The following is a 27,080-nucleotide window of genomic DNA, read 5'->3' on the forward strand; positions in this document are numbered from 1 at the left end:
GCTTAAGTCCATCCCTAATCAGCAAAACACTAAGCACATACTTAGGCACATCACTGAATCAGGGCCATAAACTGTTGTCTGCGTTGAGTTGTGTATTATTTTTGTTTCACCCTAGAAGTGAGCAATGTGCATTCTGTATGTATATACATACACAGGGCCTGCTCCTGTAAATGGATCCCTGTGGGGACAAAAGTCCACCTGTTTCCCTGATCAGGGCCATAGTTTGTAAGGGCTCCTTTGGAATAACAGGTGCTACATAAATATATGGTGCTACTATTTAAAATATCAACAAGTAAGAGAGGAAAAGGGTAGGGGGAGAAAAGAGGCAAAGGTATTTTAAAGTTATCTCATTTTTGTTCCTTTCCTGCATTTACTAACAATGCACTGGCCAGAGACTGCTCCCTATGGGCATGTCGACACTGCAGTTGGGAGCGATTCCCCCAGCCAGGGTAGACCAGACTTGAGCTATGCCACCCGACCCCGTAGGCAGGAGAGCCCAAACTCCGGTTGGAGCTCCAACATCCGCACAACTGTTTTTAGGAAGCTGCCTCGAGTCCTGCTAGCAGGAATCTGTCTGCCTGAGCTGGGAGGCTCGCTCCCAGCTACAATGTGGAGGTACCCCATGTGTCCTCACTTGTGCCCCTTTGTTCTTTATCAGCAGATGCATGTGCTGTCTCCACCTTCAGCATGTCTGCAGGAAAACGGCAGTAGATTGGATTTGGAATCCATGTTTGTTTGAAAGAAGTAACATTAAAAATGGCACATAATTAAAAACTAAAGTTGCTGTGAATGTTGGATGTAGGGTGGCCAGATGTCCTGATGTTAGGGGCTTTGTCTTATATACACAACTATATCTCTCCCCCCGCTTCTCCCAAAGTGTCCTGATTTTTCACATTTGCTATCTGGTCAGCCTAGTTGGATGTGAAGTGGTAACATTCTGCCACTTCTCTTTCAACCCTACTCACTCACTCACACACACTCTCTCTCTCAGCCTTCAAGGGAACTACACTGAAATGTAGTGCAACAATAAAGGGGAGGGAGGAGAGACACACATGAAAGAATTAATTCACCTGAATGCTCCACACACCTCTTTCTTCTGTATTTTCCTTGAATTCTATCTGTTGTTCTCTCTGCTAGTGACATCAGTTTTCCTCTGCTTTGGAAAAGAAATTCATGTTCTCTCTCTCTCTCTCTCTCTTTTAAAGAAACAAGTGAAGCCAGGTCACTTTCCCCCCTGTTCTTTTGTCCTTTTCCAAATTACCCCCTTTCTTGGAGGCTTGCTGTCTCAGCCTCTCCCTCTTTCATGTTCCTTCTGGCTGCCCCTCCCTCCTGTTTTTGCACCACAGGCTGCAGAGCAAAAGCTGCTAGGATCTTTACTCGGATAATTTTAAGTGACATACACAATGCCAAGGAGGGGAGCAGGGGACGGGGCAGAGCAAGCAATTCTATTGCCAACAGCGCCTTTAGAAAAGCCAGTCTGAACACAGCCTGGTGGTATTGACAACTCAAGCCATCCAACTTGTGAGCCATTCTTTCTAATTGATACAGCAGAATAAATGGCTTCTTGTCATGCTGTTAATGGTTCACAACAGGATATCCACGGCACCAGCTTTTGTAGGGTCCCCCCCCCCCCCCGTCCTCCAAATGCTCACGTGAACTGATTTAATAGAGGAAAAAAGCTAGACAAAAAATGCTAGTGTTCCTTTTTGCGCTGTAGCGAAAGTAAAGCCAAATCTGCCCCTCCCCGGGGAATAGGGGGAACACTAGGTTTTTGTTCAAGCTTTTTTTTTTTTTTTAAAACGGTTTTACATGAACGAAACAAAATGTGCTTGCTGACTCTGTGGGTATCCTGCAGTGGATCAGATCAGCGCTACACCAGAAACGGTTTGTTCTGCTACAGCATGATTGTGTCACCAAGAGGCAGACAGGAGTCACTCTAGCCATGCCAGACAAGCCGCTGTGTTGGCCTAGGTTGACTTACACAGCACTCTGAACTAGTTCATTAGTGTTGGCAACAAAACGACTGGATTTTATCATATATTTTTAGTCTATCTCTATAGAATACAACCTATCCAACGGCACAATGTAGCTTTTATCAGCTATTTCTGTTGACTGCATACATTGGGAAGGCAAAATTTGATTTGTTTTGTATGTGCCGCCTGAACCCAGTGATAAAGACAGTGCTTTGTTCTAATGTGTACAGATTGGGTGTATTTCATTACCTACACGCAGTAAAGGTGAGACAAGGTGGCTGCTCCTTCCTTAATTTTAAATTTCTCTGTTTTGAACTTTTGTACTAAGTTTGACCAACCAACCAAAGTGACATAGGCACTTAGGGCCAGATTTTCAAATGTATTTAGGCACCTGGAGATTCAGATAGGGGCCTCGTGGGATTTTCAAAGGTGCCTAAGATTAGGTGCCTCGTTCCCATTGAAAATCCCACTAGGTGCCCATCTGCATCTTTAAGCACCTTATACCTTTGAATGTGTGGTACTTAGGAGCTGAAGTCCCATTTTCAAAAGTGACTTATACTCTTAGGAGCCTAAGTCTCATTGAAACAGTGGGACGTAGGCTCCTAAATCATAAGGCATTTCTGAAAATTTTACCCATGATCTCCATACAGTGTATGTTCATGGCTACAGTTTTAAAAAATGACTAATGATTCTGGACATCCTACTTGAGACACCTTAAATAAAGGTTGATTTTCAGAAATTGGGTGCTTGGCTTTTTCTGAAAATCCCATCCCCATTTAGAAGGTTCAAGTTGGGCACCCAAAAGCACCTGTCACTTTTGAAAATCTTGGCTATAAATATCTGAATATCATTTTTTTTCAAGCACTGTGTATTATTACTTTCAACCTTGTACCCTCATTATTGTACTGCTGGGTGTAGCATAATTTATAAACCCAAGGAGAAAACCACCAATCTAATAATACTTCATTTTCCAGCCTATAAGCTCTCCTTTTGCAACAGCTTATAAACTCTCCTTTTCCCCGTGTTGCTGTTCACAGTTGGCTGAGTTCAATGAAAAGAGCATATGAGAGAGACAAAAGATGATGCGTTCAGTGCTACTCAAAAGTAGATTGGAGCAATAATGTGATTCTATAAAACCTCATTCATAAAACCTTTCTATGCATACCCCCTCCCCTTCCTCAGCATGTGTTTGACATTCAAGTCAACTCTATATAAAGCAGACCTGAGAAGACTGAATCTGGATTGGGTCTGGGTTCAGTAATTCTGAAAACATCTTGTAATTTTTTCTGTTGAGATGCTGGCCCAAAATGATGTATTGGAACAGAGATTTCAGCTGTACCTGCACTATAAAACAGATCCCTTTCCAGTCTGGGATCTAACTTGATTGACCATGGTGGTAGAGATGGGTTTCAAATGCAGTCCACCTTCCCTTCTAACTGCAATGTGAAGGGATCCAGGTTTCAGGGTCTAGATTTGGCCTGTCTTTACTTTGGTATTTGTTTATTTTTTCAATAGTCTGAATTTGACTAGGCAGTTCCATGCAGCGAAACACTGATGATGTGACAATGCTCCTTCACCTCCTTCCTGGTAATGGTACAAGGCCTCATCCAGGAAGTGTCTGGGCATTCACCTGTAGCCTCATGCTAGGCTGCTGTTTTTATCCTTGTGCTTAGTTTTAAGCCTGTGAATAATTCTGATAATATCAGTGGGATGACCCAGAGGTTAATAGCTAAGCACATGCATAAGTGCTGTGCTGGATCGGGGGACCAGAGCTCTCTGCATTTTATAGGATCAAGTTTGTGGTTCACTTTTTTTCTTAACTACCAGGCTATTCCATTTTTCTCAGAGGTTAAATACTTTTGCAAACCTCCAATGGAGCTGTTCTTCTGTTCAGTGTGTTCAGATGTCCATTCTTTATTTGTCCTGATCTCCTTGCAGTTATAGAATAGTAAAGTCAAGTTATGTAGTTTCTTTCAGTGTCTGCTCTCTATAGGACTACCTGAAATAGTTTCAGGTCACCTTAGAGATCTTAAATTGGAAAAGCAGTGAGCAGCATCACTCTTGTTATGGAGAATTGAGCAGTCTAGACTTTTTCTTCACAGTACCCACATGACTCTTGTAGTATTTAAACAGACAGAAATGGACTCTCTTGTCTCTTTTGCAAGTTAATTATGAAGGGGCCCATCCAGCTTCTAGACCCAGTAGGGTAGAAACTGAGTGGGACTGTTCAGTACTTGAGTTTGAACTAAGTTGCAGAGAAATGCCCTCATAAGAATGGCCATACTGGGTCAGACCAAAGGTCCATCTAGCCCAGTATCCTGTCTTCCGATAGTGGCCAATGCCAGGTGCCCAAGAGGGAATGAACAGAACAGGTAATCATCAACTGATCCATCCCCTGTCACCCATTCCCAGCTTCTGGCAAACAGAGGCTAGGGACACCATCCCTGCCCATTCTGGCTAATAGCCATTGATGAACCTATCCTCCATGAACTTATCTAGTTCTTTTTTGAGCCCTGTTATAGTCTTGGCCTTTGCAACATCCTCTGGCAAGGAGTTCCACAGGTTGACTGTGCATTGTGTGAAAAAATACTTCCTTTTGTTTGTTTTAAACCTGCTGCCTATTAATTTCATTTGGTGACCCCTAGTTCTTGCATTATGAGAAGGAGTAAATAACACTTCCTTATTTATTTTCTCCACACCAGTCATGATTTTATAGACCTTTTTAATATCATATCCCCCCTTAGTCGTCTCTTTTCCAAGCTAAAAAGTTCCAGTCTTATTAATCTCTCCTCATATGGCAGCTGTTCCTTATGCCTCCTTGAAGACAAACTACAGTATAGTCCCACTTTATTAGTTGCTATCCTTAGGAGGCATCGGTATTCTTCAGTACATCTGTTAAAGGATGCACAACTGGCCACCTGCTTCAGAGGTGGGCTGTTGTTCTGAACTAAGGAGCTGGTCTGCACACCCTCCGGTCACAGAACTGAAACAAACAGGAGTTCTGTGCACACAGGGGCTTGCAGAATTGGGCCACGAATCAGCAAAACCAATGAGAAGGAGACAGTACCGTTTGAAGACATCTGAAGCCACTTGAGTTAAATTGTCCAGGATGCTCAGTTGTCCACTGCCGTTGTCTATCTCTACATCCCCATTAAGGCCAGGCTATAGAACGCTTCAACATTCTCCAAAGGTTTCTATTGCTGTTAGTAGCACAGTTGATGCTAGAACTGCAGTTACTCTAATTTTGTTTTTTTTGCACCTTCTATCCTGACTCTGATCTCTCTGTGTCCCTGTCACTGAAGCATAGGCTCAGCAAGACTGTCTTGATAGTTTCAGGGCAGCAATAGTACTTGTTAGACGACTAGGTAAAGGTTGAGGTACAAGAGGCTAGTTGTGTGAGACGTGTTCATCTTGGTTTGTGTTAAGGGTGCTCTGATACACCATCTTGGATTGGTCATATCCCCGTTTGTCAGTGAGTGCTGACTTTATCACTATAATGAAAATCCAATATATAATTTAAATTAATCTCATGTTCAGAGCTATTCTTTTATGCTTTTGATTTTTAGTAGCATGTATCAGAACTACTTTTTAATCAATCTGAACAATTTGGTTTTCAGAAGGATCATTATATACTTTTTAATCATATGACACAGCTGTCTGTTATATCAACTAAGGCATAAGGAAGATGTATTCCCAAAGACTGGTGGCTTAGTGCCCCTTTGCTGAAGTTAATTACAATTAGATAGTGATGACTGGGCTCAAAAGTTGTAAGTAAATTGAAATGTATCTTCTGCAACGCTGACAAGAAAAAGTTGATTACAGAAGAAAGATAGTTTAGAACTTGGGAAAGCTTGCTTGGCCACAGACTTCCTGGGTGATCTTGGACAAGTTACTTAGTGTCTCTGTGCCTCAGTTTCCTATTTGTAATATGAGGAAAAAGCATCTCCCAGCCTCATGGGAGTGTGGTGAGGAGAACTATCTTACAGACTGGGAGGTGTTCAGGCACTATGGTTGTGGGGGCCACCTAAGTAGAAAAGATAGAGAGCAGTGCCCACAAACATTAACCTCTCATGTCTTCTCCATCCCAGTGTTGTATGAGAGGAGGGGGAGGGGGGGGGGGAAACAAACCTCCTCAATTCACACCTTCCTGTCTGTTTCCCAGGGCGTCTTATGATAGATGCATCTTTCTTTTATGTCCTGACCCTTCAAACAGCTGCTGCTGAATGTCGCTCCTATTGCCATGAATATTGTCCTTGACTACTTGTAGTTAAACACAGGTATTGACTGCTGTACTCTGTAATATGTTTGCAAGATCAGGCCCTCAAATTTTAAGTTGTTCAGGGACTTCAGTAATTAAACAGCCACAGCTGGCCCAGGTCAGCTGACTCAGACTTGCAGGGCTTGGGCTGTGGGGCTGTAAAATTGTGGTGTAGATGTTTGGGGTTGGGCTGGAGCGCAAGTTCTGGGACCCTGCAAGAGAGGAGGGTCCCAGAGCCCAGCCTCGGGCCTGAGCCTGAATGTCTACCCTGTAGCGTTACAGCCCTGCAACCCAAACCAGGTGACACAGGCCAACTGCGGATGTTCATTTGCTGTGTAGACGTTACCCTGTTTGTCTTGTGCAAAGCCAAGAGCCTGGCTCTTAACAAATGACAAAGAATCACTGGCAGTGATGAGATGACAAGTGTTGGCCATAATTTATTTTCAATAGTGTTAGAAGTTCATTGGCTAATATGCAATATGAGTGTATAGGAACATCACCATAAATAGTTTATAAGTGTACTGTATTTCATTCTTTATATCTTAATTTGTTACACTTGTTTAGATAATCAACACCTGTGTTTAGCTTGCAGTTGTTCCTGTGTAACTGAGACTGAATTTTTGGCGCATTCCAAAGACCTTGATTCAGCAAAGTGTTTAAATGCGTGCCTTACTTTCAGCCCCTAAATACCGTATTTCCATTGATTTCAGTAAGACTACTCACATGCTTAGAGTTAGGCACATGTTTAAATAGCTTGCTGAATTAGGGCCTAATATTTATAAAGGAACCTTTATGATTAGAGGAAGGATAAGGCCACAAGTGTCTAAAAATGTTACTATTGAAATAAATTATCTAGTAAAGATTCAAGGTTGTATATAAAAATCCCATGCAGTATTTTTCCCATGGAAATAAGCTGTAGGTATCTAACACATCCAAATGAAATAAAATATAGTCTGTGGAAAAATCACTCATTCACCATTACTTAATGTTAGTTTTATATGAATATTTTTATAAATGATCCAATAACATAATGAGTTAACGTACACTGAGTAACAATGAAATGCCGTGTCAAATAACTGTGAAACCAGATTTTACATTGAAAGTGTTAAAGTATTTTAAGTGTCAACATGTCAGGCTTTAGTTCAAGTAAATACATGTAGATTAATTTCCTCAACTTTTCCTACTGTAAATATCCACACCGTTTGTAAATTGGTTTACATTATAATGAAAATTGATTTTTTTTTTTTTTTTTAAAGAATCTGTTGCTATAGCAGCTAGGCCCAGTACAAAAAAGCTGTTTGGCAAAAGGAAACCTGAGAAATACTGCGGTGGCCAGGATCGTATCCTAGGAAAGTTGCTCATACGCTTAAAATAAAATAAATGCTTCATATCCTGAAACAACTCAGACCTGAATCACCAGAGGAAAGGGCCTGCTCTCAGAGAGTTCGACCTACATTCCTTGCAAGGTTCAGTCTAAAAAATTTAAGAATAAGAATATCCCAGCTGGTCTTAACTTCGGTGACGGGGATAAAATGAATAGGGGTCTCTGGGGCATCCAATTCCCAGACCATTCAAATGTTTACTTCTTAGCAAAAGGTTGAAGTGATTTGGAGATTGGCTTATATGTAAAGAAATGTCCATTTTGCCTGTCAGAACTGGATGTCCCCTCTGTAGTTTGCTAATATAGAAACTGGCAGAACAGGCATGACTATTTCTTTGGCGTTAGGGCTTGCATCCTTATTTGCTTGCGTCTCATTTGTATCTCATGACTGAATGAATCAACACATAATTAAGTGGTCACATGAGGGATGGAGTAAAATGTTACTCATACCCTGATCATTGTGAATCTTTGGAGGATCACTGCTGACGTCTGTCTTCTTCCTTGTCTGAGAAATCCTGAATCACAACCAAATACTTTTTTTCTCCAGGATAATAGATTGAATAAACTGCAGGAGAATCTACACTCTAAGAATGATACATGGGGTGGGGCGACAGAGGGGAATGGACAGAGCTGTTGGAGTGGTTGAGTTTACACATGCGTTTTCAAGACATCGGAGGACTTTTAAAAGATATCGGTCCTTTTGACCCCACAAACTCCCTTTGATTCCAGCTGTAGATGCAATTGGTGGCCGAGGAATGCAGGATGAGGCATTCAGGCTGGTTTGGCATTTGTGGGTGAAAAATAACTAATAGCCTATTTTAATTTTGATTTTTTTTTAATTGCATCAAGTTACAGAGGCTCTGTCGCAATCGCTTTCCAAGTCCGTCTGGCACATACTTGTCTGGAGATTTATTGGGTTCTCAATTATCGCCTAGTCACAAGTGCAGCCACCTTAATCAATTATATGGACGTGGACTATGGCCAAAGAATGCTCAAATCCCCACACTACATGTTCAAGCCATATCAGTTTCACAAGCAAGGCAGTATTTTTCCCTTATAAGATTTGGGAAACAAACCCTGCAGCACATTTTTAAAATATATAAACAGGTTGCTTCATTGATGCTGGCAACCTCTGTCATATACTGGGCTCCAGAGCAGCATGTGTGGATCTTCTGGGATGGTCATTGGGAACTAGGGTTGTCAGGTGTCCAGTTTTCGGTTTTGTGCCATTAGATAGTTGGCAACCCTATTGGGAACTTCAGTCTGCATGAGACTGGCTTGCCCGCCCTCATCCTCTAGAGCTGGAGTCTTTTCTCACACAGTAGTTGCAGGATGCAGATGTCCACCAGGGGTCATCTGTGTATCCCCTGAGCTGGACAGCAGTCCTGTTGAACATGAGTTTGTTGGTTACAAAGCAGTGCATGGCTGCTGGCTTTGGGGAAATCTGCTCTGCTGGCCAACAAGTTACAGACCAGAGTGGCCAGGCATGCAGTTTGCTAGAATCAGCACAGCAAATCAGTGATGCTCCAAATACTGTATCATAGCAGCTGCAGTATTGTCAACTCCATGCATTCAACAATCATGAGATTTTAAAAAGACAACTTTTTTTTTTTTTTGCCTTCTGGCTTTTGAGCCTTTGTCAAGCTTTTCTCTGCAACCACGAGGGCTGGGTACTTTTTTCTTTTTAAATGAAAGTTGAGATTGTCCTGTGATCACCCGACTACTGGAGCTGGGGCTTTAAGAAAAACACCAAATATTGTGAGATTCACAATAAAATTATGAGAGTTGGCGGTACTGATTTGAGGTGGGTAGTCGTCCGGTAGAGCAATGGCAGAGAACGTCCCCTTGTGAGGAGGGAGTTCCTATCCATCTCTCTTTCCGTATTGCTGAGATGAGTTCTTGCATTCCAGGGTGGACTGGCTGAGCTGTAGCTGGAGACAGAGGGGAATGGAAAAAAATACAGTCAACTTGGTTTGCTGCAAAGGGGGAATTCTTCAGGCAGACGTGACAGTTTCCCAGTCATTCTGTCATTTCCAGAGCCCTTGAGTTCTGGGAATAGACACACGCACCCTTACAGGAGAAAAGAGATGGTTTCATTTAGTGCTCTTCTATCAATTGACCAGAAGGGAAGGAGGAAAACACGGTGCAATTGGTGACCTTTGTTTGGATCCCAATGATATCACCTTCATGTCCTGTGTAAAAAGCAGGGATCCCATATTGCGCCTGGTCTGCTGCCACCAGGCCAGCCCAGCGAGGTGTTTTGATATTAAGAGTGTGGATATATGCTGTATAGGTACATTAGTGTTTATAGGTTATGGATAGTTCTATCCATAATCTTTTATAATCGGTCCTTTTGTTAGGAAGGTACATGACCGTTTAATAAAATATTTACTTTTTCTTGATATAGAAGCAGATGATAGGCAGGATCCTAAGCTGGTGTAAATCAACATAGCTCCGTGGAAGTAATAGCAGTGTTGCCAGCTCTCACAAGTTTTATCGAGAGTCTTACAATACTTGTTTTTCTTAAAGCTCTGGCTCCTGGAGGCGCATTTTTATGAGAGTGTCAGATTTAACTGATTTTAAAAAACCCTTTTCTAGCCTTCTTGCAGAGAAAAGCGAGAACATGACTCCCAAAGGCTCAAAAACCAGAAGGGAAATAAAAAGAACCCAAAGTGTATTCTTGTTTTTAAAATCTCATGATTCTGAAGGTAATTTTGTTATTTTGGGGACCTGATTCATGATTATTGAATGCTGGATATTGACAATTCTGTGATGGAATTTTGCTGATTTGTAGCCGCTGAGAAGCTGGCCCACACACCTTCAGATTCAGTGGCAGCAGAGATCTTGTATTCAGAGTCTCTTCTATTGATAGTAAATGTTTTCATATCTTCACAGTGAGCCCTTTTTGAGTTCTTTGATGTATTGGACGTATATATGACCTCCAAAATTTAAAATGCTAATTCATCGTTTATTCATGTAAGAAATAGACTTAGCAAGTCATAAACTTAAGCTAGTAACCTTGTTTTTGTTCAAGTACCTTGAGTTGCATTGAGACTGCTTCGTGTCCTGCCCTGTGAAACAGCCAAAATTAGTTTTTCATATTAATAATTCACAGTGTTGGGAACTTGCAGGAAAGGTTGATGCTAGTTTTAATGGGGGAAATCCGACGTATTGTGTGCAAGGTAGTTTTATGTAGAAGGTAAATGCAGATGCTTCACCACTGAATGTTAGGTTGTCTTTAAGACTGTGAAGAAGGGATGGAGGACAGAAGCAGAAGTTTTGTACATGGGTTTAAGGATCAAAGAAAACATTGCCAGAATTGCACAGAAAAAAATCAACACATTAAAAAAGGCTTCCTTTCCAGACAAGAGAATTTCATTTGCTTTTTAAATATATGACCTAAGTGAAGACAAGTTCATGTTCCCCACTCTATTACAATAACTATTTGTGTCTATCGGGAGTGATTTGTGTTGGGATTTTTTCCCAAAACTTTCCATTAAATACACACAACACTAAACTATTTACTCTTTATTTTTTCATAGCTACAGGGAGAGATTATTCAGCTCTCTGATTACCCGGGAGTGCACAATAAAATAACTGTTTGGCAGGGGAAAAAATGCCCTGTTGTCTTGCAGTACCAGTTGGTATTATGTAGGTTTGTTTGGTGTCTCATGTCTTATTTATAGGAGATGGCAGTTGGAAACTGGATACAAAACAAACACCAGTGTTCCAGTGTAGCTTAACTATGCATCAGATTCTTTCTCTGATAGTTTATTTTTACTTTAGGCATCTTTACTTCTTAATTTTTCATGTAGTTTTTAAAGGGGGACAGCCATCCTGCTCAAGCTCAAACATTTACCATGTGAAAAGGAAGGTTAATCTCATGTGGCATTGCCCAAGGACTCTTTGTGTCAGATTCTTATTTAGGGTCAAGCCACTTTACACTGTCAATAAAAGTAATTACTCCAACTTGAAGTCTTCTTGACTTGGTGTGAGCACCATGTGTAAAGGGTTTGCAGGATTCGGTCCTACGTTAAAGCTTTGTTATTATATACACCTCTACCCCGATATAACGCTGTCCTCGGGAGCCAAAAAATCTTACCGCGTTATAGGTGAAACCGTGTTATATCGAACTTGCTTTGATCCGCCGGAGTGCGCAGCCCCGCCCCCCCGGAGCACTGCTTTACTGCGTTATATCCGAATTCGTGTTATATTGGGTCGCGTTATATCGGGGTAGAGGTGTCTATAGAAGCATTTCTCATTGGAAACCATAGCGTCTAGTTTTCTTTAAGAAAGATAAATCTGGGGGCCTAAGCAGGTTGACAGGATCTATGATTCTATGATCTTCTTAAAAATTTCTCTAGATTGGTAGAAAATGCATCTCTTTCAGTTATGTTGCTGAGGAAATATAGGTTGTCGTCTTCTTCCTCATTCTCTTGGTTGCTGCTAACTTTAAGCTGCTGGGAAAGCCTGAATTCATATACATATTGATATTTAAGCCCCTAAGAAAACAGCCTGATTTTTCAGAGGTGCTGAGCGTCTGTATCCACCGTTGAAGTCAATGAGAAAACATTGGTTTAAATGGGAAACGAAGCAACTTTCTCTGAACTACAAAATTTTTAGAAGTTCTTTTTCATGGAGGCACCTGTCAGTAATAGAAGCTTCAACTCTATCACAAAATTAATTACATGCTAATAGCACAGGGAAGACGACACAACTGTATGTGGGAAATAACCAATAGTGTAATTAGATCTACTTTACTAACTCAGGGCCCAATCTTGTGCTCCTTATGGGACCAGAAACTCCCATGGTCCTCAGGTGAAGTGGGGCCCAGTTGCTATCCATATATCTCTGTGGAACAGGATGTGTCTCGGGTAGCCATACAGGAGAAGGTGGACTGTTTTTGTATGCATGCCTCATGGTGGTCATGTTTCTAACTTATCCCATGGCCTTCCTGAAACATACAGAGTATTGTCGGTAGAGGATGCGGCAGTTGTTGCTGTCTGTCTACAATTATCAGGTTTGACTTCACGTAGCACATCTTGAGTGATATCCATTCAGATTTTTTCCTGCTCACTTGTTAGTCTGTGGCTGTGTCCTCTTTCAAAGCTCATCTCTTTAATGTGCATCAAGTTACTGGGAGATAATATGGAAACTTCAGGCGTTACTCCTGTAAATAAATGTTTACATAATACATTGGGCTCAGCTCCTCACTCCTGCATCCCTAGGAAAAAGGTCACTTTTGACATCATTGACTTTTATAGAGAGCAGCGCATACAGAGCGCGTCACGTAGATGGTTTTCGAGCAGTTTTATTCTAGCAAGAGCTAGTTACTGTATTATTGGCTGTGCCTCTTGGTAAGCAAGAAGATAACTCAGGGTCAAATGTTATCATTTATAATTCCCATTGAAAGGGAGTTGAGAGTATGAAAGGCAGAATCTGGGTTTAAGGCACCAATCCCGCCAACAATTTCTCACATGATTAGTTTTACTCATTTGAGTAGTTCTGCTGATTCCATTGGGATTACTCACTAGTTAAGTGTTAAGTCAAACATATGCATAACCATTTGCAAGATCAGAGTTTTGGTCCTTAATTTTGTCACTGTAATGAGCACAAGAGATTGTAGTTCTGGATGTTATATTGATTTTCTACTTCTAGTATACATTTCCTGCTCCCATTACAAGGGATCAAAAAGACACCACTCAAGTAGAGTTTTGAGGTGAAATCCTGGCTCCACTGAAGCCAGTGGGATTTTTGCAATTGACTTTAGTGGAGCCAGGAATTCACCCCTATGTCCTAACATTCTGCGTGTTCCACAGGGGTATCTGTTTGTACAGGAACTCTGTGTTCTTCAATGGAATTCACCCTGGAAAGTAGGAAATCCTCTGCAGGACAGGCTCCAGGAATGAAGTTTATGAAGCTATGTATTAGGTCATTCTGCTTCTCTGAAATGAAGGGATTAGCATTAGCAGTGAATTTTGCGATGGGGGAGATGCTGCAGAAAATCCTAATGTTGGAAAACTAATTCTGATAACTCCCTGGGTATCCTTGGTGCTAGCTAAACCTTTAAGTCTCCAGATACAGAGTAAAATTAAAGTGGGGCTCCTCCCAAATTTTTAAGGGTGGTCCCCACTGTGTGTTAATTTTCTACCTCCGCATATTTCCTACTTTTTCATAGTTCAAGATAATAAGAAAATTAATAATATGAGCTATTTCTATACACACACACACACACACACATATCCATAATATTTTACACTTTTTGTCGCATGCTGAACCTTTCTGGATATTTCACTGTCCACCCAATTCCAAAGATTTTGGGACAAATCCTGTAAACACTGAGCTTTTTGCTCTTGTGATGGTATTACCAAACAGCTTCCTTCTATGGCCAGGGGTTACCCCAAGAACAGTTATGAAACCTTGTTTACAGCTCTGAAGCTGGTCAGGATTTCTTAGCAGGTCTTATTACACATCTCCTGTTTCTAAACTGTATATTGCCATCCAATTGTCTTGACTGTTCCTGATTACTTGTAATCTTAATGAGCCTCTATAGAGCTTACAGTGCCTTCTTTGTTCCTATTGGAGATTGATGGTGGGGAAGGATGGAGGTTGCTGGAAAACATAAAATGTTTCTGTTTTCACTAAGCATGAAATATACTTAAGTTCTGCACTATAACTGTGTATCAACAATCCAAACCTGTGCAATAAATGTGAATAATTGTAGGCATCGTTTTTGGATTTCCAGTATAAAGCAGGCACCCTACACTGTTTAAACCTTTAAAGGCCTTATTTTAATAGTGAATCTAAGGCAGAGCTGGGATGAATCTAAGGCAGAGCTGGGATTGGCTGGCAGGCTCATTGCAGATCCAGGTGGCATATACTGACAGCTCTGGGTCACATGATGGCTATTAGTGCTTGCTTTTCCACTGCCTGGCTCAGCCTGTCAGCCAGGGTTGGACTGGAGCATCCTGCAGCTTCCAAGAATGTCAAGGGGGAGGTGTCTGAGAGCAAGCTGCTTTGTTTTTCTCCCCTCTTCTTCGATCAGTCTGAATTCCTGACAAATGTGGATCGTAGGGGCTTAGAACTGCAGCCACAGTTGCCAGGGGATTCTGGTCATGAGGCTCAACCCATATTGGATTCGCTAAAGAAGAAGGATAGATTTAAACTGGCATGTACAGCCTACGTTGACTGCCAAAGCAGCACTTAGCTATCAAATGAATTAGACTGATCTTCTGTCCTCCGCAGTAATACACTCGAGGAACTGGAAAAACAGACAGTGTTTACTTTAGTAAAGATCCTGGACTGGGCAGCAGAATGGAAGGACAGGAGATTGGTTATGAAACTATAGGACAGTGTAGATGGATCCTTGTGCAAAAGCCCATATTTTGCTTCAGGGATCTGCTTTCTTTAAGGCTGGTTTTATGATCCGGTTGCCAGGATTAAGCTTTTTGCATTGCAGCATGGAGAGTCTTTTGTTTGAGTTAAATTCAGACCTCTCAATATGTCACCTGACAGTCTTGTGGTTTTGGATGAATATGGCTCATTGCTATTATTAACCTGGGTTGGCAGCTGGGCATAACAGGAGTTTATAGGGATTTTGAAAAGTGGAACTGCTTGGGGGACAAAGATGCTTCCCAGGTACGATAAATACTCACATTATTGAAATTATTTTAACAATTTGGTTATTAAATATCTTAACAATAGATTTGCTGCCGTAACACTTTTTTTGTAGAAATGTCATGCTTTCTAAATACATATAGTTAATAATGCCTATAACTGTATATAGAGTGGCACTATTCTGCATTTTAAAAATACCTTAAATTAATGTCATCTGCTATAATTTTGCAAAGGCTAATGCTGATGTGCTAAAATAATGAAGTGTTGTGTTCAGTGCTAATGAATTTACTCTAGAGGGACTATTCTTGCTTTTTGTGTGTTTTTTATATATTACAGAGTGGTTTTCCAAAAGAATACATTAGGGAAAGTCTGTGTGTGTTTGTAAATCCCCTAGAAACTAAACAGGTGTTTTCTGGAATGGCATGCATTAAATATGCCCAAAAATCTGTTTTGAGGAATTGCTAGTTTTGACTTTAAATTTTTGATTGCTGGAAGTCAAGTTGTAAAGATGGTCAACGTATTTAATCCTTTTCACAAACCCTCTAGGGTATTTGTTTTCACAGTCTCAAGATGATTTCAGGTTAACATGTTAATTATAATATGGTTAACCAGTCTATACTGTGTCTTTATATTCTGTGTACTTTTGCTCGGGGGCCCACAAAGAAGAACTAAGTCCACGTTTTAAAAAGGCATTTGGAGTGTATTGGCGTTTAGAGTGTGAATTAGGCATCCCAGTGAGAGCTGAATGGATAAACAGAGGCAAGTGACTAACAGGTGGGAGTTAAAAATGAAAACAAACTGAAGTTAGTGTAGGTTGCAGTTAGGGAATCAGACAGCAAGTTAGAATTTAGGAGCCAGTAAAGGTGGAAACCAGTTGAAGTTTAGGTCCCGGTATACTGTACAGAGTGCAGAACGTCTGACTGCTTTCTATGTGACCAGTGGTACAGTATGTGCACAGTGCAAGCAATTCAAGGATCCCAGAGACTGGCTATTAGTTACTCAAAGTGAGGATTGCTAAACTGGTAGATCAATGAGACAGATTTATAGATGTGACACAAAGCTGGCATTTGCAGCCTGCAGCTGTGCCCTTCCTCCCTCCAGGGTTGGAGCACCAAGAAATGTAAAAGAGCAGACTCAGCTTTCAGTTACAAGAAAAGTCAGTTTCTAGCCCTCTTCCTCCTGGCAAGCCTTGAAAATGTAACCTTTTCAAACCAATGACTGGCTAGGGTTAAAAGCTTGTCAGTGATCCTGCGTTAGAGATTATTAATGTGTCTGACGAAGTGGGTATTCACCACGAAAGCTTATGCTCCAATACATCTGTTAGTCTTAAAGGTGTCACAGGACTCTCTGTTGCTTTTTAGAGATTATTGGTTATTCCCTGACAACCATCCATAGCCACAGACCCTTGATTGCTGGAAGATTCCAGACTAAGTTCACAGCTGTAGGAGACAGTGTCGGCTAGGGCATTAGGGTAAGCTCCCTCCCAATCAGCTGACACTGACTGTGACCTTTGTCAAATCTCAGAATTGTCTCTGCGGGATTGGGCCGTACATCCTAAAATTCACCAAAATGAACACACAACCCTGCAGTGGCCTGAGACCTTTTAAGGACAACTGTACCTTGCAAAACTTTTCTAAGGCCTGGTCTACACTAGGCTTTTATGTCGACTTTAGCGCCGTTATATCGAATTAACCCTGCACCCGTCCACACCAGGAAGCCATTTAGTTCGACAGAAAGCTCTCTTTAAATCGATTTCTGTAATCCTCCCCAACGAGAGGAGTAGCGCTAAATTCGACATGGCCATATCGAATTAGGCTAGGTGTGGATGGAAATCGACGGTAATAGCTCCGGGAGCTATCCCACAGTGCACCACTCTGTTGACGCTCTGGACAGCAGTCCGAGCTCGGATGCTCTGACCAGCCACACCCCCGGGAAAATTTGAATTCATTTTCATTTTCCTGTCAGGGCAGTTTGAATCTCAGTTCCTCTTTGGACATCGAGGGGAGCTCAGCAGCAGTGGCAACTATGCAGAGCTCTCCAGCAGAGATGGCCGTGCAATCCAATAGAAAGAGGGCCCCAGCATGGACTGATCGGGAAGTCTTGGATCTCATCGCAGTGTGGGGCGATGAGTCCGTGCTTTCAGAGCTGCGCTCCAAAAGAAGGAATGCTAAGATCTACGAGAAGATCTCCAAAGCCATGGCAGAGAGAGGCTACAGCCGGGATGCAACGCAGTGCCGCGTGAAAATCAAGGAGCTGAGACAAGGCTACCAAAAAACCAAAGAGGCTAACGGACGCTCCGGATCCCAGCCCCACACATCCCGTTTCTACGAGGCACTGCATTCCATCCTGGGAGCGGCCGCCACCACTACCCCACCCCTGACCGTGGACTCCGAGGATGGGATCATGTCGGACATGACAGCGGACGGGGAAGATGAAGAAGGAGATGAGGAGGACGAGGCAGTCGACAGCGCTGGCACCGCTGATTTCCCCGACAGCCAGGAGCTCTTCATCACCCTTACCGAGATCCCCTACCAACCGTCCCCATCCCTTACCCCGGACACAGAATCAGGGGACGGATCAAGCAGTAAGTGCTGTAAACATGTAAACATTTATTTAAAACAGAACGGTAATATTTATACTATTAACAATGTATATTTATAAAAGTGCTGTAAACTAGTAAAAAAATAATCAGGTACAAAACAGGAATATTTACAAAGGTAACAAATGGGTTTTGCATGATTTCTCTGTCTTAGGCTCTTCTCAATTTAGTCCCAAGTATTTTAAAAAAATTTCACAATGTCCGTTACTACATGATTCCCAGGCCCAAGACGCTCCACTCCAAAGTCTCAGTGCACCTACGCGAAAATCCGGTCAATGTGGCCGGGGATCGACGAGAAATCCTCGTAGGAGAACTCCTCGTAGGTCTCGTGGAGGTAGAGCTCAAGCCTGTTGATCAGGTTCCGGGGTAGGGCGATCTTAGTGGGCCCTCCGTGGTAGCAGACATGTCCCCTCCATGCCACAATCAGGTACTCGGGGATCATGGCCCGACATAGCATGGCGGCATACGGCCCCGGTTTTTGCATGCTTTCCCGCAGCATGCGTTCTCTCTGGGTGTCCGGGATCCTCAGGAGGGTGATGTCGCTCATGACGCCCTGCTTTGAATTAGGGAGGGGACTGTTAGTATTGGGACTTTTACAGCCACGCGGTGGAGGGAGAGGGGCAGCATACAGGGATCTTTCCCTGGGACAGCCGCGAGGGGGTGGGACAGGGGCAGAGTTGATGCTGTCCTGATTGCTGGCAGCAGAGACTGGCATTGCTTTCAATGTGAAAGGAGGCCAGTGCTACTGCTGGAGTTTTAAGCAGCCACAAGTCTGCGGCTTACCATTATTGCCCGCTCCAGAAGTTCAGGTCTCCAGCCACAGTTCTCTGAACAGTCCAAGACCTCCGCAAGTCCACAGGCACTGAAGGCGACGGCCGAAAATTCGACCTTGTCCTGAGTGCGCATGTGAGAGGTTCAGTGCATGGTCTTGTTCACAGAGAAAGACTAGGTTCTTTGTATACAATTTCATTTATCTGTCTCAGGAATTCACTCCCTTTTTAAAATTCACACAGACACATCTGCGACTGTCTCCCAACCCAGCCTGTCAGCACACTCCCAGAGGCTAGCGCAGATTAGGCGGAGGAAGAAGAAGACGCGTGAAGACATGTTCACAGAACTAATGGGCTGCTCCCGAGCCCAGGCAGCCCAGCAGACACAGTGGAGGGAGAACTTGTCACAAATGCACCGAGCAGTCATGGAACGGGAGGAGAGGTGGCGTCAGGAGGACCAACAGGCTACTGAAAAGCTGCTTGGACTAATGAGGGAGCAAACGGACACGCTCCGGCGCCTTGTGGATGTTCTGCAAGACCGGAGGCAGGAGGACAGAGCCCCGCTGCAGTCTATCTGTAACCGCCCTCACCCGCCACCAAGTCCCACACCACCCTCACCCAAAGTCCAAAGAAGGAGGGGCGGCAAGGGCCGTTAAAACTTTCAATCAACCCCTGCAGACTGCTCTAGCAGTAGAAGGCTGACATTCCCCAAAATTTCATAAGTCCTTTCCTACCCACCTCACACAAGCCCCCGTCCAAGTTTCACCCCCCACGTTTCATGTCTGGTTCGCAATAAAATGTTTGTTTCTGTTCATTACTGTTTCAGTCAGGTTCTTTTGAGGGAGAGTCTGTCTGGAGGGGGGGAAGGGGCTTGGTAATTGGACAGGACAGTCACCTTTAGCAGGGTACAGAGGCGGTGTCAGGTCCAGCATCAGGACACATAACCAGTGCAGTCACTGGTTACCCTGGTCAGTCTGGGAGGTGCTTTTCATGTTTTGGGGGGGGGGGGTTGCTCTGTGACTTTGTGGCGGGGGAGGGCAGTTACAGATCTTATGCAGCGGTCCTTATCCTGGCTCACAGATCCACGCAGCAGGGGATCTGTAACCCTACCCCCCCTGCCAGAAAGTCACATAGCCGACACATACACACAGTCCCCCCCAGGAGTGCTGGCAGGCTCCATTGAAATAACCAGTCCACCAGTGCGGAGCCTGTCATTCCGGGAGTTTAGAAGTATCATTTGCATCAGAACACTAAACCCGCCCCCCGCCACAGTCTGCGTCCCCGGTTTAAAATATTCCCGCGAAAACAGCAATACAGACAACGGTGTTCATTAAAAAATCGAAATGATTTTATTTTTTGGGAAGGGGAAGGGGGTGAAGGTTGTATGTAACTGGAGAGGATAGTCAAAATGGACTGGGTAAAGAAACGGGGGCAGGTTCAGCTTTTCTGTCCACAAACTGAAAAGTCACTGGTTGCCCTGCTCACTCAGGAACCTAGCTTTCAAAGCCTCCCGGATGCACAGGGCGTCCCGCTGGGATCTTCTAATGGCCCGGCTGTCTGGCTGGACGTAATCAGCAGCCAGGCTATTTGCCTCTAGCTCCCACCCCGCCATAAAGGTCTCCCCCTTGCTCTCACACAGATTGTGGAGCACACAGCAAGCTGCAATAACGATGGGGATATTGGTTTCACTGAGATCACAGCGAGTGAGTAAGCTTCTCCATCTCCCTTTGAGACGGCCAAAAGCACACTCCACCACCATTCTGCACTTGCTCAGACGGTAGTTGAACAGTTCTTTTTCTGTGTCCAGGGCGCCAGTATAGGGCTTCATGAGCCAGGGCATTAGCGGGTAGGCTGGGTCCCCGAGGATGACTGTAGGCATCTCCACATCCCCAAGAGTTATTTTGTGGTCTGGGAAGTAAATACCTTCCTGCAGCCGTCTAAACAGACCAGAGTTCCTGAACACGCGAGCGTCATGAACCTTGCCCGGCCATCCGACGTAGATGTTTGTAAACCGTCCCCGATGGTCCACCAGTGCTTGCAGCACCATTGAAAAGTAGCCCTTTCTATTGATGTACTGGCTGGCCTGGTGGTCCGGTCCCAGGATAGGGATGTGAGTCCCATCTATAGCCCCACCGCAGTTTGGGAATCCCATCGCGGCAAAGCCATCTATGATGACCTGCGCGTTTCCCAGGGTCACTACCTTTGGGAGCAGTACCTTGACGATTGCCTTGGCTACTTGCATGACAACAACCCCCACGGTAGATTTGCCCACACCAAAGTGGTTCGCGACTGACCGGTAGCTGTCCGGCGTTGCAAGCTTCCAGAGGGCTATGGCCACTCGCTTCTGGACAGTGAGGGCTGCTCGCATGCGGGTGTCCTTGCGCTTCAGGGCAGGGGACAGCAACTCACAAAGTTCGAGGAAAGTCCCCTTCCGCATGCGAAAGTTTCGCAGCCACTGGGATTCATCCCAGACCTGAAGCACTATACGGTCCCACCAGTCCGTGCTTGTTTCCCGGGCCCAGAATCGCCGTTCAACAAAATCCACATGCCCCATTGCCACCGTGATGTCCTGGGCGCTGGGGCTCGTGGTTTCTGACAGCTCTGTGCCACTCTCCGACTTCAGGCTCTCACGGCGGTGCCGTAGCCTCCTCGCCCGATTTCTCTGCATCTGCCTCAGGGAAAGGTGTATGATAAGCTGCGAGGTGTTGAGAACGGCCACAAGTGCAGCGATGGTCGCAGCGTGATCCATGATCGCAGTGCTGTGGCGTCCGCGCTGTCACTGACCAGAAAAGTGCGCGAACTGATTTCCCGCCGGCGCTTTCATGGAGGGAGGGAGGGCGTTAGTGACGGACGGATGACGACAAATTTTTTTTACCCAGAAGGCATTGGCGGCTCGACCCAGAATTCCGATGGGCAGCGGGGACTGCGGGAACTGTGGGATAGCTGCCCACAGTGCACCGCTTCCAATATCGACGCTCGCCCCGTTAGTGTGGACTCACAAAGTCGAATTACTGTCCTTAGTGTGTCCTTAGTGTGGACACACACGTTCGACTTTGCAATATCGATTCCACATATTCGATTTAAGTAAAATCGAATTACCCTCGTAGTGTAGACATACCCTAAGTATTGGTCCTGTAATTGCACTAGCAATGGAATCTGCTTATTTCCTTCCTCCATCTGCAACCATAAGGCCATATTATGTCACAGAAATTTAAGTAGACCTCCCTGCTAAAAACACCATGCATGCAAAGTAGTGGTATGAACTGGATTCCTCATTCTTGGATAATTCCTTTCATTTGCATTTCTGGTGTCCCTAGGAAAAATGGCTACATTAAAACTGGAAACACTGTCAACATACCACCTGTTACATACCTGATGGATTCCAAATTAGTTGTACTCTTTCAGGAAGAAGATCTATGCGTCCTGGATAGTTCAACATACATCTGTATAAGTATAGTAGCAGTCAAAACAGTGAGTGAGTTACTCAGTTGTGGTGAGAAAATGCTAGAGAACATGGTATGTCCTCACTGCAAGTCTTGCATTCCATTTTTTTTTTTTGTGTGTGTGTGTGTGTCACATCTTCTCAAAGGCATAGGAATGGAAAAGATCCAGGAGCACACAGCAAAAATGTCTGGAGGGTTGTGGAGTGGGGAGTGGTAAAGGGAAGGAAGTACTTAAGTTGACAAGGGATAGAACAAGATCAGAGGTAATAGAGATAATGTAATGAATGGTACATAGAAGGCCAATAAGGTGCTCCTGTTTACTTTCCCCCATAATAAAATAACTGAAGGGCTCTCAAAATCAATAGGCAGCACATGTACACCTAATAGAAAGAATATATATTTATGCAACTTGTAGATAAACTGTGTAACTCTTTGCTGCAGGATATTTTAAATGCATACAGCTTAGAAAGATTTCAGAAATGGATTACACCTTTAGATTTAGAATCTAAGCTCTTCAGGACAGGGACAAACTTTTTGTTATATGTTTGTTCAAGACTTAACATAATGGGGTCCCAGTCCTGGACTGGGGACTCTAATCACAACTGCCATACACATAATAATAATACTCCTCTAAGAATAGCATCTGCAGGTAAATTAGTTAAAACCACAAGGGCTGTGAATCCCCATGCTTCAGAATGTAACTGATCACCAGCTGGGCCAAGAAAAAATATTTCCCCCCAGTACATAGCATTGTACCGCTAGCTGTGTTATGAAGCATCCAGCATTGGTCATCATCAGAGCGAGGGCACCAGTCGAGATGGACCAGAGTTCTATTCCAGTATGGCTGTTTCTATCAACATTCTAAAAAGGTGCTAACATGAAAAACATGCAGAACAGATAAGCTGCTGTAAACTATAAATATCATTTGCGTAGATGCTTTTAAAAATAGTTCGAAGTGATTCATCACTGGGCAGTTTTCATACCTATGGGTAAACATGATGTTGAGAACAATAATTTGACTGATAGTTTTAGCTTGCTGTTTGGAGAACTGGCCATATCTTTGTTTAAAGAGGTTTGGCTTTTTGGTAATTTAAGTTACGGGTTTCTATTAATTTGGTGTCTTGATTAGTTTGCTCTGAATTCATTTGTACTTCCAAAAATGTTGTGTTAGTTATTAAAAAGTAACCTAGTAGTGCCCCAAGTCATTTAGACATGAAATCTTATTCAAGGTAAAATCTTTGCCAAGAGAGAAAAAACATTAAGGTAATTTCTTACTGTGGTGAAAAAGGTTCTGTTGCTATTATAAAGAAGAACAAGGGGGCTTTGTGTGTTTCTAGTTACAGAAAAAAAATTGAACTTTTAATGGACTGAGGGAGGATTTGTGTGTGTTGTCTCATTTATTAAATCCATAGTGCTGCAGTATAACATCATCTTAAGATCACCCCATCACCTCCAAGAGAAATATTTGTGGTAGCAACAAATGCTGTGTGTTAGAGGTGTGTGAGAAAATCCTTTATCAGAGGGAATTCAGAATGGTGACTTGTATACTGCTGAACAAATCTCAGCATTGGTGTTTTAAATAGTTTTGCAAACAAATTACATTCAATGGGATTCAAAGAGGGGAAAGGAAGAGCAAAGAGGACGTCTGACCATTGAATTTCCATGAGTGGATGTTTTAGGAATATTACTTCTAACAAGATTTGCAAACATTTGTGACTTTTTGAAAATTACTTTATTAGTTTGGTGATTCAGCCAGGTAGTATTCTGAGACTTGCTTATGCCCCCACTTCTTCCACCTTCAGTGCAGGAGCAGAAATGACCATGACATTTAAGGTGATGAAGTTAAAAATGATGCATCCAGTTGGTTGTGTTGTGTAGTATTACCCTTTGGAGAGAAGTCCATCTTTACGATCTAATTGCAGCAGGTTCGACTAACTTACTATGTGATATCTGGAAGTCTACCTGTAGAACCAAGTCATTCTTCACCATTTAGGGGCCAGGCTCCAGCACTTCATTGCTAAGATCTAAAGAAAATGACTTAAATTTTTGAGTTGCGTTTTAAAGAATCTGTTTATTTATATAACCTTTAAAGAGACTATTTTTCTCTTATTTCCCATCTTTAAACAGCCATATTCTTTATATGATTTGCTGATTATGGATGGGATTTTCAAAAGCTCCTAAATTATTTAGGTGCGTGTGAAAATCTCACCCTATATGAATTATTATTTATTTGAGGCCTATGCAGGGCCGGCTCTAGGCACCAGCAAAACAAGCTGGTGCTTGGGGCGGCACATTTTTAGGGGCGGCATGGCCGGCGCCAGAATGCCGCCCCTAAAAATGTGCCCCGGTCGCCCTAGCTCACCTCCGCTGCCGCTCGTGCGCCACTGCTCCCCCTCCCTCCCAGGCTTGAGAGCCTGGGAGGGAGGGGGAGACTCCGAGTGGTCGCGGCGCGGGTGCCGCTTCTCCCCCTCCCTCCTAGGCTTGAGAGCCTGGGGGGAGGAGGCAGGGCTGGGGATTTGGGGAAGGGGCGGAGTTGAGGCAGGGCCGGGGGTGGGGTAATTAAAAAACGGGGGGTGGGAGGGGCGGCCAAAATTGGTTTTGCTTTGGGCGGCAAAAATCCTAGAGCCGGCCCTGGGCCTATGGAAACTACAATAATACCATCAGGACGGGTGCTCTGTGGTGCTAAATGAAATGGTCCATCCCATCTTCCTCTGTTGGTCCTTCAGTGAGGTCAGAATATGAAATTTGTGACATCACAGTCCTCTATCATGACAACAGACTGAGATTTCTTAAAATCAGCTCCACAGGAAGATCAAGTAGCAGCAGCTGGCTTATGCAGGAGAAACGTCTCATTAGCAAAACCAGTTGATTTTCACAGCAGTATTGGAAGGTTTAGACATGGCTTTCATTAACATGAGTAGAACATCTGAGTCTAAATCCCCTAGAATGCTGTGAAAACCTCAACCAAATATCAATTACACTTCATAGTAAGGTACCATTTAAGAAAAGAATATATACATATGGCTATATGGGTAGCTAAGGGAATGTATTTTCCATGAATCTTTCCTCTCGCTCTCCTTCTCCCCAAAGAAAAAGTTTTTTCTGCGTGTTACCATAATTTCCCCAAAGGCTGTTATGCCACACAAGTGAAATTGCCAGCAATAGAGGGGCATTATACAAGGCAGTCCTTTTGCATCCTTTGAGTCTCAGATTAAGAGCTAAATGGTTTTGACAGCCTTGCTTGGGCCCTCTATCTTAGGTAGCCCCAATTACGGTAGTATTTGAGTGCCTCACCATCTTTAATATATTGATCCTCTCAACACCCCTATGAGGTAGAGAAGTACCATTATACCCATTTTACAAATGGGGAACAGAGGCAAAGAGCAACTAAGTGACTTGCCCAAGGTTACACAGGAAGTCTGTGGCACTGCAGGGACTTGAACCTCAAGTCTCAGACTAGTGCTCTAACCACTGGACCATCATCTTCCTGTGCAATGAAGAGAATCCCCCACACTTTGGGAATACAGATGGGCAGATCCTTAGCTGTGTAAGTTTTTCTTTTACACCAGTGACTGTCTGTCCCAGAGTATTGCCCTGCAGTATTTATTTTGGGAGGGCGCACTACATATAGCAGACAGTAGTTTGTATATTTTCTCCAGATGCTCTTTTTAGATGTCAGCCTAACAATACTTTACATCTGCTAAACAGGAGAGCAAAACTACTCTGTGTATCCTGTTTCCTGCTAAAATGTGTGTCTAAGCATATGTCTACACTGCTATTAGGCACCCACTGCTGGCCTGTGCCGGCTGGTTTGGGTTTGCGGGGTTCAGGCTCTGATATCCTCCCACCTCACAGGGTCTTAGAGCCCGGGCTCCAGCCTTTGTCCGGACGTCCACACTGAAATTAAACAGCCCTGTGAGCCTGAGCCCTTTGAGCCCGAGTGAGCTGGCACAGGTCAGCCATGGGTGTCCAATTGCAGTATAGACATACCCTAACTGCTGAATGGACAGGTGTGAGTTTGAGGGGCCAGCCTCCCTCTATTTACTGTCTGTCCTATTGAACCGTCTGCTAGTACTCTTCAGTTTCTTCTGATACAGGGAACACTCCAGTACTGCCAGAGAATATTTTGCAAGGCTAAAGCTGTGTGTTAGAGCTATATTATGTAACACAGATAACACTTAACTGGGACTATCACGAATATGATTTACAGTACACGTTGAATACTTGTATCAAGAAAGTTAAAGTGACATGTGCAGAAACGGAGAAGCAAACAGGCTCTTGTTATCTTGATCAAATATGTTGCAGAATGCAGCAAGGGTTTTGTATTTAGCTTACTTTCCTCTTAGTGTGTAATCTGCTCTTGGAGCTTGTTATGAGCAGACTTTCCTGAACATCTGGAACGGTTCCTGCCCTTCTTTGCCAGGATAGTGAAGCGATTTCAAAGTCGAATGTCAGAAGTACTGACTAATCGAAGTCCTGCTCTTATTTAAGAGAGAAGCAAATTCAAATGCATTGAAGGAGTGGGGCAAGTGAAAATAATGTTTTTGCAAGCAATGGATTATTATTATTACCTGTTTATAATAGTGTCAATGGCATAGCTCATGAGAATGGTTTCTAAACTTTCCACCCACTTTACCTAGGGGTAGGAGATTCCCCAGCCATATGTTCCTACTGGGGCTGTGAATGTGAGATTATCTACTGGCCTCGCCTCAGTAACTAGAGATTGGGTGTAGAGGTTTGGCTTGGGGCCAAACATCCCCAAATGTAGTGGTTTGGTGTCTATCTCAGTTAAATAACCCTCTTCTGGTGCAATCCCAACCAATAGTTGTGTGTTTGTGTGTCACAGTAAGTGACACTTATCCCCTCCCATGAAGCAGAGCATCACCAGATCTTGAATGGATTCTCACGCCAGCTATCAGTCAGAACCTGTTTAGTGCTGCAGAGCCTGCAGTGTTAATGGACCAGAATCTGCTGCTACTGAAGTAATGGCAAAATTCCTATTGATTTCAGTACGCTGCAGGATTGGGCCTGCTGGTAGG

The 27,080-nt window shown here is 43.6% G+C and overlaps 1 protein-coding gene across 3 annotated transcripts in view; it reads left to right on the forward strand.

Annotated features, from left to right (window-relative positions):
* FNIP1 (folliculin interacting protein 1) overlaps window positions 1-27,080 on the forward strand; it is a 97,787-nt gene that overhangs the window by 16,016 nt on the left and 54,691 nt on the right. Inside the window, exon 1 of one of the 3 annotated variants that reach the window (XM_029913404.1) lies at window positions 15,167-15,250. The exons of the other annotated variants lie outside the window; for them this stretch is intronic. Within the exon in view, the coding sequence (XP_029769264.1) occupies window positions 15,240-15,250 (11 nt within the window). The 5' untranslated portion in view covers window positions 15,167-15,239. Of the gene's footprint in view, window positions 1-15,166; window positions 15,251-27,080 lie in introns of those variants that run through there. 3 annotated transcript variants of the gene reach the window in all.

Source organism: Terrapene carolina, unplaced genomic scaffold (genome assembly GCF_002925995.2).
Source record: "Terrapene carolina triunguis isolate 2854851 unplaced genomic scaffold, T_m_triunguis-2.0 Scaffold629, whole genome shotgun sequence".
In the NCBI taxonomy this organism is placed as follows: domain Eukaryota; kingdom Metazoa; phylum Chordata; order Testudines; family Emydidae; genus Terrapene; species Terrapene triunguis.